The sequence below is a fragment of the Microtus ochrogaster genome, unplaced genomic scaffold (assembly GCF_000317375.1).
Source record: "Microtus ochrogaster isolate Prairie Vole_2 unplaced genomic scaffold, MicOch1.0 UNK10, whole genome shotgun sequence".
NCBI lineage: Eukaryota > Metazoa > Chordata > Mammalia > Rodentia > Cricetidae > Microtus > Microtus ochrogaster.
The window spans coordinates 7,464,318-7,478,131 of NW_004949108.1; the positions used below are offsets into that span (position 1 = coordinate 7,464,318).

General features: G+C 40.7%; 1 protein-coding gene across 3 annotated transcripts in view; it reads right to left on the reverse strand.

The window, feature by feature from the left end:
- The window catches only part of Nbas (neuroblastoma amplified sequence), a 313,151-nt gene that overhangs the window by 34,333 nt on the left and 265,004 nt on the right, over positions 1–13,814 (reverse strand). For all 3 annotated transcript variants that reach the window (XM_026788959.1, XM_013353527.1, XM_005366539.3), the window contains exons 47-48: positions 12,745–12,834; positions 547–742 (exon numbers count right to left, since the gene is read on the reverse strand). In XM_026788959.1, the coding sequence (XP_026644760.1) occupies positions 547–742; positions 12,745–12,834 (286 nt within the window). The remainder of the gene's footprint in view (positions 1–546; positions 743–12,744; positions 12,835–13,814) is intronic.

The following is a 13,814-nucleotide window of genomic DNA, read 5'->3' on the forward strand; positions in this document are numbered from 1 at the left end:
AATAAATAAATAAATTAATATTTAAAAAAAAATAAAAAGGAAGAAAGAGAAAGGAAAAATAGAGAAAGAAAAGATAACTAAAGGAGTTTTAACTTTTGAGAATTCAAAGTTCAGTAAAGTTTGCAGTGATCAGAGAAGTTCCAGAGTGGAGGCCTGTGCGAGCCTCCAAAGGTCTGAGGAACGAAGACATTTGTCTTCCTAGCCCACAGTGGTACAGGAGAAGGAAGGTCATGTCAAAAGGTCACAGGAAAGCCACCTGCCTTTCCAGGCATTTCTCCTGGAAAAAGTCGAAGTCCATTTAACCAACATCATCAACAGTCCCGAAGATGGACATGTGGACATGACGGACATGTGTTTAGTAAGCACAGTCATGTTCAGCCATGTATGAAAATCAGAATAGACTTTATTACCCAGAATCTATCACTAAGCAGTTGGTACCAGTCTGCAGCCAGCACACTGAACCTAATGGAAGTCTGCATTACCAAAATGGTTACTATTAGCAACTGAAGCTGGTTGAGGAAAGATGTGAACATAGATGCGGCTTACCTGTCTCTGAGGCCATGCGGCTCTGAGAATGGCTTCTGTTCGGAAGAACACCAGAAGCTTGCTGTCTTCCTCACTCAAATGGAAAGACTGCCCCAAGATCTGGAGCGCCTGGATTCGAGGCCTCACAGGGCAGGTGTCGTCAGCACAGAAAGGCCGTAGCCACTGCAGCAGGCCCTCAGCAGATACCAGCTCCTCCCTGCAGATCAAGACAAGATGGGAAGAGAAACTCCTGAGGCTTTTGTGTCCTTCCTATAATCAAATGCCACCACTGACTTTGTTTTCTAATGAGAAAAAAAACAAAAACAAAAAACAAAACAAAATAAAACGTTTTAAGTGACATACAGCAAACCATACTGGAAGACCTAAAAACTATGTAAAATAAATGGAATTCTTAAACAGTAGCCTATTAAACTGAAAACTGAGCTTCATAAAGCTGACAAGACGTAACCACTAACTACTGCGCTCTTAGTTTATTTCTTTGAAAATTTAACAAGTTGGAAAGCTTGTCTGCTTGTACTAACAGTGTCAGGTCCCAGGCTAGTAATTTTATATACTTGATTACTAGTTGGCAACAGCTGTGTAAACAAGACATCACCAATTACATTTGCCAGGACAGATGTAGCTTCGGGGAGGTGGTAAAACGTCCCCAGGATCTGTCATGTTTGGTGGTTTGACCCCACTGCCTGTGTTTCTCCAACACTTCTCACTTTGACCACAATTTACGCATGTGGGTACGTAATCACTTAGTATTATCTAGAAACAGAATGTGAATGCTTAGCTACTATACGGCTGCATGGTCCAAAAGGATGAAGTAAAGGGGATGTTCTGCACACCTTTCCTCCCAACCTAGGATCTGTTTTCCTGTAACCCAGAAAGGGCCATGTCAGTGAACTCACTCACTTGCTGATGTCAGGGATAGCTGCTGAGTGTTACCCATGGCAGACTCCCTTCCCCAAGGCCCTGCATTATGCAGTGTTTGTACAATCACATCCTTACAAAGTTCTTCGCATAAATCTCCTAAATTGAACTGCAGACAAGGTCAAACATTATGCCAATTCCTACTCTAACAAGACCAAAATAATATATTTAAAAACAAAAAAAAAACTCTCCAAAATTTAGGTTCTGTATTGCCATTGAACATGTCTCTCAGCATCTACCACAGCATACTGTACAAATATTATGCACAGACAATCAGGCACATACATATACTGACAAATGCTGTCTTATGGCAACTTACATTAAAAATAGAATTAAAAAAAAAGGAAATTATAAAATGTAAAGAATTGGCTTAAACATTTCTAAATTTATGAATCATCTGCTAATTTTACCAATAGCTACCCTTTCTTCTCAGTACTTGTTAGAAATGAGAAAAACTAGGGGTGGGAGATAGCTCAGTAAGTAAAGTGCTTGCCAACACACATGAGGAACTGATTTCAATCCTCAGAGACCATGTGGAAAAGGCAGGCCTGGAGGCAGGCACACAGACTTTGGTGGAAGGGCTGGCGAGGAAGCTTGGTGGTTAAGAGCACTAGCTGGTCTTGCAGAGGATCTGAGCTTGGTTTTCAGCACCAACACCAGGCAGCTTCCAGGAGGATGCCCTTGTAGCTTTTCTAGTCACTGCATACACATAGTACAAATATTATACATAGACAATCAGGCACATACATATACACACAACTAATAAAACTTAAAAACAATAAGGAGGACAGGAATTGAGGAAGGCACCTGAAAAGAACTGCTTATCTCCATTTACACACATGTGTACACACAGGCATTCACATCTGTACACACAAGTGAAGACACACTTAAATCTGTGTATGTACACACACACAGCTACATGCATGAAAACCCATACATGAGTGGAAACATATATAGTCATGTATATGTACACACATACATGCATACACACCTGTACACAGCTGAAGACATGTACACCTATGTGTATATAAACACACATATATGTATGTATACCTGTACACACAAGTGAAGACATACATCTATGTGAATGTGCACACACACATGTATGCACATTGTACACACAAGAAAAGACATAATTTTATGTGTATGTAGACATACACAGAAACTGAAAAATATTTATACAAGAAAGAGAATGCACAGGTATTCCCTGAATACTTCCTGTCTGTAGACCTGTATCAACAAGATCATTTTAGACTTGTTCTCAGCGCCATCATTTTCTAAGTATAAACAACAACCATGACTGTCATGCTCCCTCTATAGTTACAGGTCTTGGGAAAGCATCTGTTAGAATCCATGTAACCAAGACAACATATGCAAAGCACCTTGCACAGTCCATAGCACAGAGAAAGTACTCCGCACCACCGCCCTCGTAAAAAGCAGGTAGAAAGTTGTATGAAGTTCATTTCTACCAACAAATCCAACTAGTTTTGTGCAACCTGAAGCTGGTGTTTTAACCCTCATACCCAAGTGTCAAGGTGAGTAGGATAAGCTCCAAAGTCAGAGAACTGTGGAAGTCAGAGAAACAATAATCTATCTTACTACGGTGAATGCAACAATATGGAGGATTATTTATGGAGGTTTACTGTGAGCAGTGACTATCACAACTACCCTTTTCATGTGTACTGGCCTCACTGCAAAGTACATGCAAGGAAATGATCCCCCAAGGTCATATGGCCTGCAGTGGGTCTACCTTACTGCCTTGAGCTACTCCTTCCTTGCCTTGTCAATTACTGTATCTTGCAACTAAGTCATTTGAGACATATTACCTCATACTACAGCAGAAACTTCAGTTACTGATGAGATACAGAAAGATGATCCTAACACTTTCCAAACAGTTGTGTTGGACTCTTTTATTCCTAAGTTTATTGTTCAGTTAATAACATCTGATATTTTAGAGAGACTTATTCTAATTTTTAATTGATGTTTCAAATACATAATCAAATTATAGGAACTCATTTCTAAAATTCAAACACTGTTCCAAAGGCACCATGTCTTGAACAAGCATCACCGCACATCCAGCTGAACACAGGCGTCACAATGACCACATGGAAAGAAAAGGACTTTTATAAAGCAATGTCAAAGCCATGGGTCAGATAGTCTAAAGATAGTTTTTAAAACTCACAGCCATTCTTCTAGAGAAACACATGCGCACACATACATGTGCATGTGCACGCTTGACCAAACAATGGTAAAAGGAAACAGGTATTTTCAATCCTTAACATTTTCCTGTGAGTTGGAAACTTGTCAAGATAAATATGTGAGATGGGGGGGGGGGGAAAAAATAAGTAGAGATAAAAAGCATGATGTCAAAAATGTAGAGATCCAGAAGAAGAAGGCAAATGATTCTAGTTTTTGTAGTCTCTGGTGAAGGAAAGAAGGCTTAATGAGAATAATAATAAAAGGAGAAAATCATTTCAAAACACATTTACTTTATTATAAGAATGATTAGTAAAAGTTATTAAATAGCTAAAAGGAAAAGCTCTATAGTTTCACTATAAAGCAACAACAATAAACAAAGAAACAGGCAATTACTTCTACCACACTGTAAAGAGCCCATCTGGCACCTTATTTAAAAACAATCGACTAACAAAGACACACAGTCACATGATCAGCTGTGGCTCAACAAATAAGGGGTCATCTACTTAACAACTACTCTACTAACAAGAAAGAGCAACAGCAGCAGCAGCAGCAGCAGCACAAGCATGCTGAGTGCTTATCTGAGGACTGACACTCCAGGGTGGGGTGGAGTGCTCATCCACTCTTCTCTATTGCTTCTGTAGCATGAAAAGACATTTGTGCAAGAATGGAAGGGGATGTCAACAGAAGAGCTATCGAATCAAGACAAGATTTTTAGAATATAAAAGAAATAATCTTTCATAAAATAGCTTAGTTAGGGTTACTATTGCTTTGATGAAACACCATGCCCAAAAGCAACTTAGGGAGGAAAGGGTTTATTTGGCTTACATTTCCACATTATAGTAGATCACTGGAGGAAATTAGGACAGGAACTAAAACAGGTCAAGAACCTGGAGGCAGGAGCTGATGCAGAGGCCATGGAGGGGTGCTGCTTACTGGCTTGATCTCCATGGCTTGCTCAGTCTGCTTTCTTATGGAACCTAGGTCCACCAGTCCACATGGGCTAGGCCCTTCCACATAAATCATTAATTAAGAAAATGTCCTACAGGCCTGCCTAGAGCCCAAACTACAAAGGCATTTTCTTTATTGAGGTTTCCTCCCCTCAGATAACTTTGAATAGCATGGCTACTCAAGGTGCTGAGTGAGAATAAGTGATAATTTAGTGCATGGCCCTAATTAAGATATTTATACAATCCCCTTGAAGGCTCACAGTATATCAACAAGGAGAGGTAGGAAAGAAAGGAAGAGTCAAAGACAGGGAAAAGGGCTGAAGTGCTATCTTCTGGGAATGACTCAACCAACCTATCATGATCTCACAGTAACTATGGCTGCTTACAAAGAGTCTGACAACAATAAATCATGGATCAGGGAGAGGCTCATTGGGCCCTAACCTTGCCTGATGAACTACTGACTACTGATGGATTCTGCATGAGGAGAAGACATTTTCTTTTATTTACCCACTTATGACTCTACCAGGATCCAAGGGCTTAGTTCCAAATCCATGATCACAAAGATAGTCCTGGTTAAACTTATCAACAAAAGACATGATTCTGGGGAAATGATTTGTAGAGAGGAGGGCAGGTCAAAGGGGTAAGGTAGTTTTATATGTGTGTAACAGAAATCAAAATATACTTACACATGTATGAACTAGTCAAACAACACCTTATTACACTGTGTATTTCCTAACTACATACTTCTCTGCTATGGGACAATGGTCTTGTATCCTGTAAATTTTGTCACTTGTGCTGCCTTAATAAAACACTAATTGGCCAGTAATCAGGCACAAAGTATAGGTGGGGTGACCAGAATAGGAGAATTCTGAGAAGAAAGGCTCAGTTTTCAGTTGTCACCCAGATGCAGAGGAAGCAAGATAAGAATGCCTCATTGATAAAACGTACCAAGCCACATGGCTAAAACAGATAAGAATTATGGGTTAATTTAAGATGTAAGAGTTAGTTAATGAGAAGCCTAAGCTAATAGACAAACCAGATTATAATTAATGTAGGCCTCTGTGTGTTTCTTTGGGACTGAATGGCTACGGGACCGGGTGGGACAGAAACCTCTGCCAACACTTCTTTTTACATACAAAGATAAATGTAGCTCTCACTCTACATCAAAGAGGCTTCCCTCTGTAGCAGATGGAGATCTTCACAGAAAACAAGAGCTGGTCAGAATACAGAGAATAACTGACATAGGCAGCCCAAATGGATACACCTACAGCATAACTCCTGTACTTAAGGCTCAGGAAACATCAAGAAGCAGGGAGTGAAGGATTCTAAGAGACATTGGAATAGGAAGTCTGTTGTGAGGCTGGGTCTCCCAGAAGTGACAGAAAAGCTATAACCAGGATACTGTAACAATGTGGCTGCCCAAATAAGTCCTGGACAATGACAATATCCATACATAAGCTAACATGCAACTGGGAGGGAGAGGGGTTAAATGGGGCCTCATCCCTAGACAAAGAACTGAGAAGCCAACTATACTCTGAGATGGCTTTGAGATCAGGTGATACATAGCACATCCTCACTGGCTGATCTCAAACAGGTCCTCTAACCCCTCCAGTTTCATAACTTCATTTATAGGGTGGGGAAAATATACGCCACGTGGCTGTTCAGAGTGACTGGACCACATCTTCTCAAGGTCTTGCCATAGAATGAAGCTGTTCATTAGAAGTGTATTTTCTTAAACTAGATGTTAACAGCATTTTGTTAATTCTAGGTTTAATACACTATTTTAGAAAATTATTTTCATCACTGGGTGGATTTTTTATTACATTTATCTGTCTTATGAGGGTCTGTTTATAGGACGGGGAAGGTAGTACCTACATGCTAAGATATGCATGTGGAAGTCAGAGCACCATTTGTCAGTCTCTCTTCCAGCACATGGGTTCTAGGGATAGAACACATATGTCAGTCTTGGAGTCAAGCACTTTTACCCACTGAATCATTCATCATTCCAGCTGTTGCATATTTCCAAAAAAAACTTATTCTGTAAGCTATGTAATAATCTAATATTTCACATAAACTAGAAATTTAGAATATAATCTCAAAAGATGACCTTACAGATATGTATCAAAATAGGGGAGAGCAGATACTATCATAATGTAAATGAAAGAGGCACGAACCTCTAACTGATTTATTCATTACTCTTTCCTATCTGCTATATGTGCTATTCCTTCAGATGTTAGCAAAAGTCTAGAGCATGATTTAAAACCCTTGGGAGACTAACCCCCTGATGTATAGAGGAGGAATGAACACAATGCTGTGCATTGTCCCCACAGGCTCACGCTTTGGAACATTAGCCTCCAGCTAGTGGCACCAGTTTGGGAGGTTGGAGAACATTTAGGGGGCAGAGTCCCAGTGGAGAAAGGTGATATGGACTGGCCTTGATGTATAATCTGGTTCTGCTTCCTACCTGATCTCTGCTTTTTGATCTGCCCAGATGTGAGCAAGCAGGCTCACATTTGGGTGCCTCAGTTCCAAGTTGTTCTCACCAATGTGTTCTCTCTATGCTAAGACTGCTTCTCAAACCATGAGATAAAGTAACCCTTTCTCCTTTCAGTTGATTCTATCAAAAAATTTTGTCATGCTAGTATAGATAGCCATGTCTGGTGAGATGGTTAAGGTTCTGTTACTATTGCCTGAGTGCTGTGTGTTCATAGGATTTAAAACCAGCACAGGAGAGAGAGGTGCCCAGAACAGGCATGTTGTAGTCAGGAAGCAACTGACACTTGTTCTAGGATAAGCAAGAATTTATGCCGGTGTAGAATGGACTATGTACTGAAGATAGTCATATAGTGATATGTCATTTGTATTTTAATAAATAAAGCTTCCAAACTGCCTAGGCTCCCACGGGGAGGGGGACGGAAATGGGAGGCGGTGGCGGGGAAGAGACAGAAATCTTTAATAAATAAATAAATAAATTTAAAAAAGAGACGAAGAATTTCCAGGAAAAAATAAATAGAAAGAGAGAAAGAAAGAAAGAAAGAAAGAAAGAAAGAAAGAAAGAAAGAAAGAAAGCAAGCTAGCTTGCCGGAAGACCAGAATGCGAAACAGCCACACTAGTCAGCCACACAGGCCAGGCAGTCATGGCACACACGTTTAATCCCAGCAGCCACACTAGTTAGCCATAGAGGTTGGGTGGTGGTGAAACATGCCTTTAATCCTAGCACTAGAGAGGAACATAAAACGGGAGGAGACGGGTCTCAACTCAGGCTCAATCTGAGGATTTGCAGAGGCATGATTGCCCTTTTGTTTGTCTGAGCCTTGACAGAGGTAAAATCACTCTAGTGGTTGGCTGCTTTGCTTTTCTGATCTTTGTATTGAACCCCAATATCTGTCTCTGGGTTTTTATCACTTGTGTTACACAGCCACACAGGCATGGTGGAACATACCTATAATCCTAGCACTTGGGAAGTACAGGCAGAAAGAACAGAAGTTAAAGGTCATCCCTGGGTAATAGAGAGGTTGTGGCCAGCCTGAGACACATATAAACCTATCTCAAGAAAACAGAACACCTGAAAAATAACAGCCACACAACCAAACACTTGGTAGTAACCTCACACATACTCTAATTCTTAATCTTCTCTGCATTCTCTGTGTAAAAATACATCACAAAGAGCATACACATGTAAATGTGTGTGCTGACTGATGACATGGATGAGCAGGGACTTGGACAGGTAGCTGGGGAATGGAAAACCAAGCAAATAGTACCTGCAATTCAAGAATACTTGCTAGAAATAGAAGTTATAATATTATCTTTCTTCTCTTGCTTTTTTTTAAAGACAAACAAATCCACTGAAGCTTTTCCCAAAAATCTTTTGTTAGTCTGTCTCTGGAATGCAAAGGATGATCTTGTTCTGCTTCTCTACTCCCTAAAGTCTTTTTGGAGCTTTAAAAAATAAATAGCCTGTATTCCGAAGTCCCCAGGTACATTCTTCAGTGTATCTAGCTAGAAGTTCATGGGGAAAAACATTGTCTTTAACTGCAAGATGACCTCAGGTAGACAAGATTTTAGAATTTACTTGCAGAGGCCTTATGCAGTAGCAGAGAGAGCCTTGATGATGTGGGATTCCCCTCTGCATGCTATGAATATTTTTTTTATTACCATTGGTTAATAAAGACACTGTTTTGATCTATGACAGGGCAGAATATAGCAAGGCAGGAAATCCAAGTAGAGACAGGGGAGAAAGAAGGCAGAGTTGGGCAGACATCATGTAGCTGATGAAGGAGAAAGGTGTTGGAACCTTACCAGTAGACCACAGCTTCGTGGTGATACATAGAATAATAGAAACAAGTTAATTTAAGACGTAAGAGCTAGCTAGAAATATGCCTGAGCCATCGGCCAAGTAGTGTTGTAATTAATAAAGATTCTGTGTGATTATTCAGGTCGGGACAGCTGGGAAACAAAATGCAGTCTTGGTCTACACATCATCTTGACAGCCCAGAACCCAGAGCCAACCCCACTTGAGAGAAGCTGGCTGCTGACAAGGGTTCCTTCCCTGGGTGCTGGCACTGAAACGGCACCAGTGTGTGCAATACCGAGAAGGTGGCTCAGTGTACCTGCTTTCCCACCTGATGCATCTGCCCTGTCCAAGCAGAGTCTCAGCTAGAATACCATCACCCTCTCCTCCCAACAGACTCCATTCAGACACTCAGAGACTGGGCCCCTGTTGGGCATTTCCAACTCAGCCCTCTCTTGTCCTCCATTCTGTGTCCAGCATGGTACTTCCCAGTCTACAGTAGTTACCAGGGTTATGTGTAAGCTTGTCTTCTCTGCAAAACTGTTAGATCCCTGGGCTTAGAAGTTACTCCTATACCATCTATAACTTTGTATGACTTAGTAGTGCAGGAGACACAGTAGAGAATAAACATATACCTCCTCAAATAAAAGATCTGAATTGGGCATCACTACAGCTATTTTCAAGTATCTTTACTTGAAAATCCACAAGCAAAGGAGGTTTAGAAAACTATACAAGGTAAGGGGCAGAGAAAACAGAGGGTCCTGCTTGCAATACTTTCTCATATTCATTGACACAGCTTATCTTATATCCTATCAAGCCTGGGGCAAAATCAAGCTCATAAAGGCATACTGTCACAGCATTTACATACTAACCCTGGACTTTAGAGTCAAGCAGAGCTTGGTTCTATTGCCCCTGGCAAGTGGTGAACTTTTATATCAATTCCTGAATGCAGCAATAACATATGTAGCTAGACTAACCATCCTAAGAATTAAATTCACAAAGATAAGTGAGAAGGGTTATAAGCCAACAGAGTAGAATACATAAGTGCCCATATATCTTTATTGAAACTATATGAAACATATGTGTACTTAAACAATAATTAGACAGAAAGGCATTTTATTTCTCAGTGAGGAAGCTTCCTAAATCCCTCTTTGCTATTATTTTTAATAGAAAATCTGCTAGCTGAGGAGAGGCCAGGCAGGACAGATGTGGGTATCAGCTGGAACAAAGACTACTGTGGTGTGGGGGGTCCTTCTGCATAAGTGTTGTTTTATTGGCTAATGAATAAAAAAGCTGCTTGGGCCTATGACAGCAGAACAGAACAAGGGGGGAATTCGAAGCAGAAATAGAAGAGAAAAGAAGGATGAGTCAAGGAGATACCATGTAGCTGCTGAAGGAGACAGTTGCCCAGGAATCTTACTGGTAAAATATAAAATAGTAGGAATGAATTAATTTAAAATGTAAGAGTTAGTTAATAAGAAGCCTAAGCTATTGTCCAAGCAGTATTGTAACTAATACAGTTTCTGTGTGATTATTTGTGTCAAGTTGGTCAGGAAATGAACAAGCAGTCTCCACCTACACTACTGAACAAAGACTATTGGAATCTCCACGGACTTGCACACTTGTTAAGTGGTTGTTGTGGGTTGAATGAGTATTTCCTCCCAGGCTCATGTTTGAATACTTGGTCTCAAATTGGTAGAGCTGTTTGGGAAGCATTAGGAGGGGTGGCTTTGCTGGAGAAGGGGTGACACTGGGGGTGGGCTCTGAGGACCACCTCACTCCTGTTCTACCTCCTGATTGTAGATAAGTTCAAAGTTACAGCTTTAATACCAGGCCTGACTGCCTCCTTCACTACTCCCTACCACAATGGTCATGGACTCAACCTCTGAAACTGTAATCAAGCCCCCAAGTACATGCTTTCTTTTATAAGTTGATTTTGTCATGGTGTCTCTTCACAGTTATAGAAGAGTAACTAAGACAGAAATTGGTACCAGGGACTGGAATATTACTTTAATAGGCCTGACTATGCTGTTGTTTTGGAGCCAAATGCAAGACACTGGGACTTTGAACTAGAAAAGTGATTGAGTACTTTAAGTAGAGCTTAATGGACCACCCTAGTAGGAACTTGAAAGACAGAAGTGCAAAGAACAATGTAAGTAGTGACACTCAGTTCAAGACATTTTGGAGGGGAACAATATAAGCAACAGTAATATTTTGACCAAGAATGCGGCTGACTTTTGGTCTTGTCCTAATAATCTTCCTGAGACTAAAACTGAAGTTTTTGGACTAATACTGGCAGAAGAGATTTATCGAATGTATCATGTAGCTGTTCATGATCACCCTTATGTAGATCTATAATGAAAGAGAATAAGTAGGGCAAAAGAAATATCAAATGTATAGCTCAAGAAGGAAAAGGGAACCAAGAAATGTAATGTTGGAACCAAGTCTTATTTTCAAAGAGACAAAAAAATATAATGAAAAGCCGAAAGTTTAGTGGAATAAAAGGCACCTTCAGGGCAAGACTCTATCCGGTCAAACACCCACATTGTAAAAGCAAAATGCCTAAGGAATCCTCTCCTCAAGCAAGGGCAAGCTTATTCAACAAGAATTATATCAACAAATCAAAACTTATGCAAATGTAATTCAAGGAGGGATCAGGCTCCACCCCAAGCATCAGTGCCCTGCTTCTGCCTTTAAAGTCCTGAAAGATACAGGAGTAGAGGGGTTCTGGAATCTTCTATCACAGTTAAGGAAGGCCACTGAGTCCAGGTATGTGCCAGGGGAGTCCCTACATGGATGCCCAGAGATGCTATTTTGTGAGGCTGTGAAGGTGAAGCCTGGATTTTCAACATCTTCAAGATGCTGTAGATGTCAGAGCCATGAGAGATCTGTAAGTAAGAGCTGCATACAAGGATTGGATCCAGCCCAAGAGAGACAAATGTGTTGCAGTCAACAATCCTGGAATGAAGGGAAGATCTAAAGAGCCACCTAATCCTTTTGACATGGGACATGGTGGTTGGAGCTTACCCTGCTGGGTTTTGGTACTACTTTGGTCCATGAATGAAAAAAGAAAAATAATAAATAAAATAAAAGGACATGACTACTCCTAAAATATGGAAAAGGTAGTTATTATAGATAGAAGGGAGAAAGCAGGTAAAAAGTTCAGCTGTATCTGCACAGCAGACAAACCAGACCATGAATATTCCAATATTTCCACACTCTGAGCCCTTTCCTCAATTTTGAAATGGTAATTAATGAACATTCTCATGCCATTGCATGTTGCAAGCAGGGAATCTGCTTTGTGAATTTACAGGAGGTTGTAGGTAACAGATTGCCTTGAGTCTCAGAAGAGAATTTTGACATTGAAATGTGTTCAAATTGTGGAAAGCAATGGATACTTTTAAAGTTGGACTAAACGCATTTTTGCAATATGATATGGCTACAAGCTTATGGGAGCCAGGAGTAAAATGTAGTGGTTCAAATGAAAATGCCCTCCATTGGCTCATATATTTGAATTACTGGTCCCCCAGTTGGTGGAACTGTTTTGAGAAGGATTAGGAAGTGTGGCCTTCCTGATGACCTATGTCACAAGCCATGCCCATCCTAGCTCACTCTCACCCCCTAACTCCTAGCAGCTGCTTCAGCACCGCCTGTTCACCTGCCTGCTGCCATGCTCCTAGCCATGATGGTTATGAACTACATAACCATCTCTGAAACTGTATGCAGTAAAATGCTCACTTTAAAAGTTGTCATGATCATGGTGTCTCTTCACGGCAATAGTAAAGTAACTAAAGCATGAGGAAAGCTGCTCAGTGGAGGTGGACAAGCAGTCCTGATCTTACCCATTGTCCACACTGGTATGGACTGCCCCAACAACACCTTCCAGAACCTGGAGGGGGTCACGTGGCCCAAATTGTTCAGCACTACTGCCACTGTGATGAGAAAGAGAATAATTGAGTCAGAAGGGGTCAATCAATCGAATCCTCACAATTACACTTCGTATTGGCACACTCAGGTGAAGCCAGGTGGATTATGGTGTGGTGTGGCGCTCCCTCACCGCTCTGTGCCGGAGGGAAGTGTCGAGGATGGAAAAGTTGGCTTCCCTTAAGGCCCTCAAGATTTACTCCATGAGCACATTTCTACCAGAACAATTTACCCTGCTTTGTCATTCAAAAGCAACTGAACATTAAAGCATTTTAAACATTAAATATATTAATATTTTAAATCCACTAGCTTGGGGCTTTTACAAAACAATATTTATGCAGTAGACCCCTTTATCCACACATTTTTACATGCAGGCATTCTTTGCAAAAAATCATTGTTTTGGTTTGACTTCCCTGGTCTCTGCTGCACCATCAACACCAGGCCTTCACTGGGACTCTTCCTGGACTTCAAGCCCTGGGTCCACAGGACTGACCCTTCCCCCACATCTCTACTCCCACCCCATGTTCCAACAGATTACAGATGGGTTTCTATGGTGAGATTCTCTTTTTTTCTCTCTCTTAAATTTTATTTTCTTTTATTTTGGGGGTGATGGGTAGGATTGGGAGGCATACTGTTAAAGACACAAGGAATAAATAAAAAGAAGTTAAAGAAAACAAAATGGAACAGTATTTACACACTGACTAGAACTCTCACAAATTCTCAAAGTACAAAGGAGGAAAAAGAAATTTTATGTATTTATTTCCAGAATACTTTTGGATTTAAACCACCTGCAGGACTTAGTTACTTCCAGGTCTTTGTCATTTTGTGTTTACGCCCACTAAACTTAATTGAGGTACATGCAGGGGCCTCCCCCAACAGTGTCCTTGGCCCTGAGAGTGCAGAATTTGATCTCTCCATGATCCTGAGCCTTCCAACACTGAAAGTTTTAAACTCACATTGGTCAAATGTCTTCAGTGCACTGCTATTA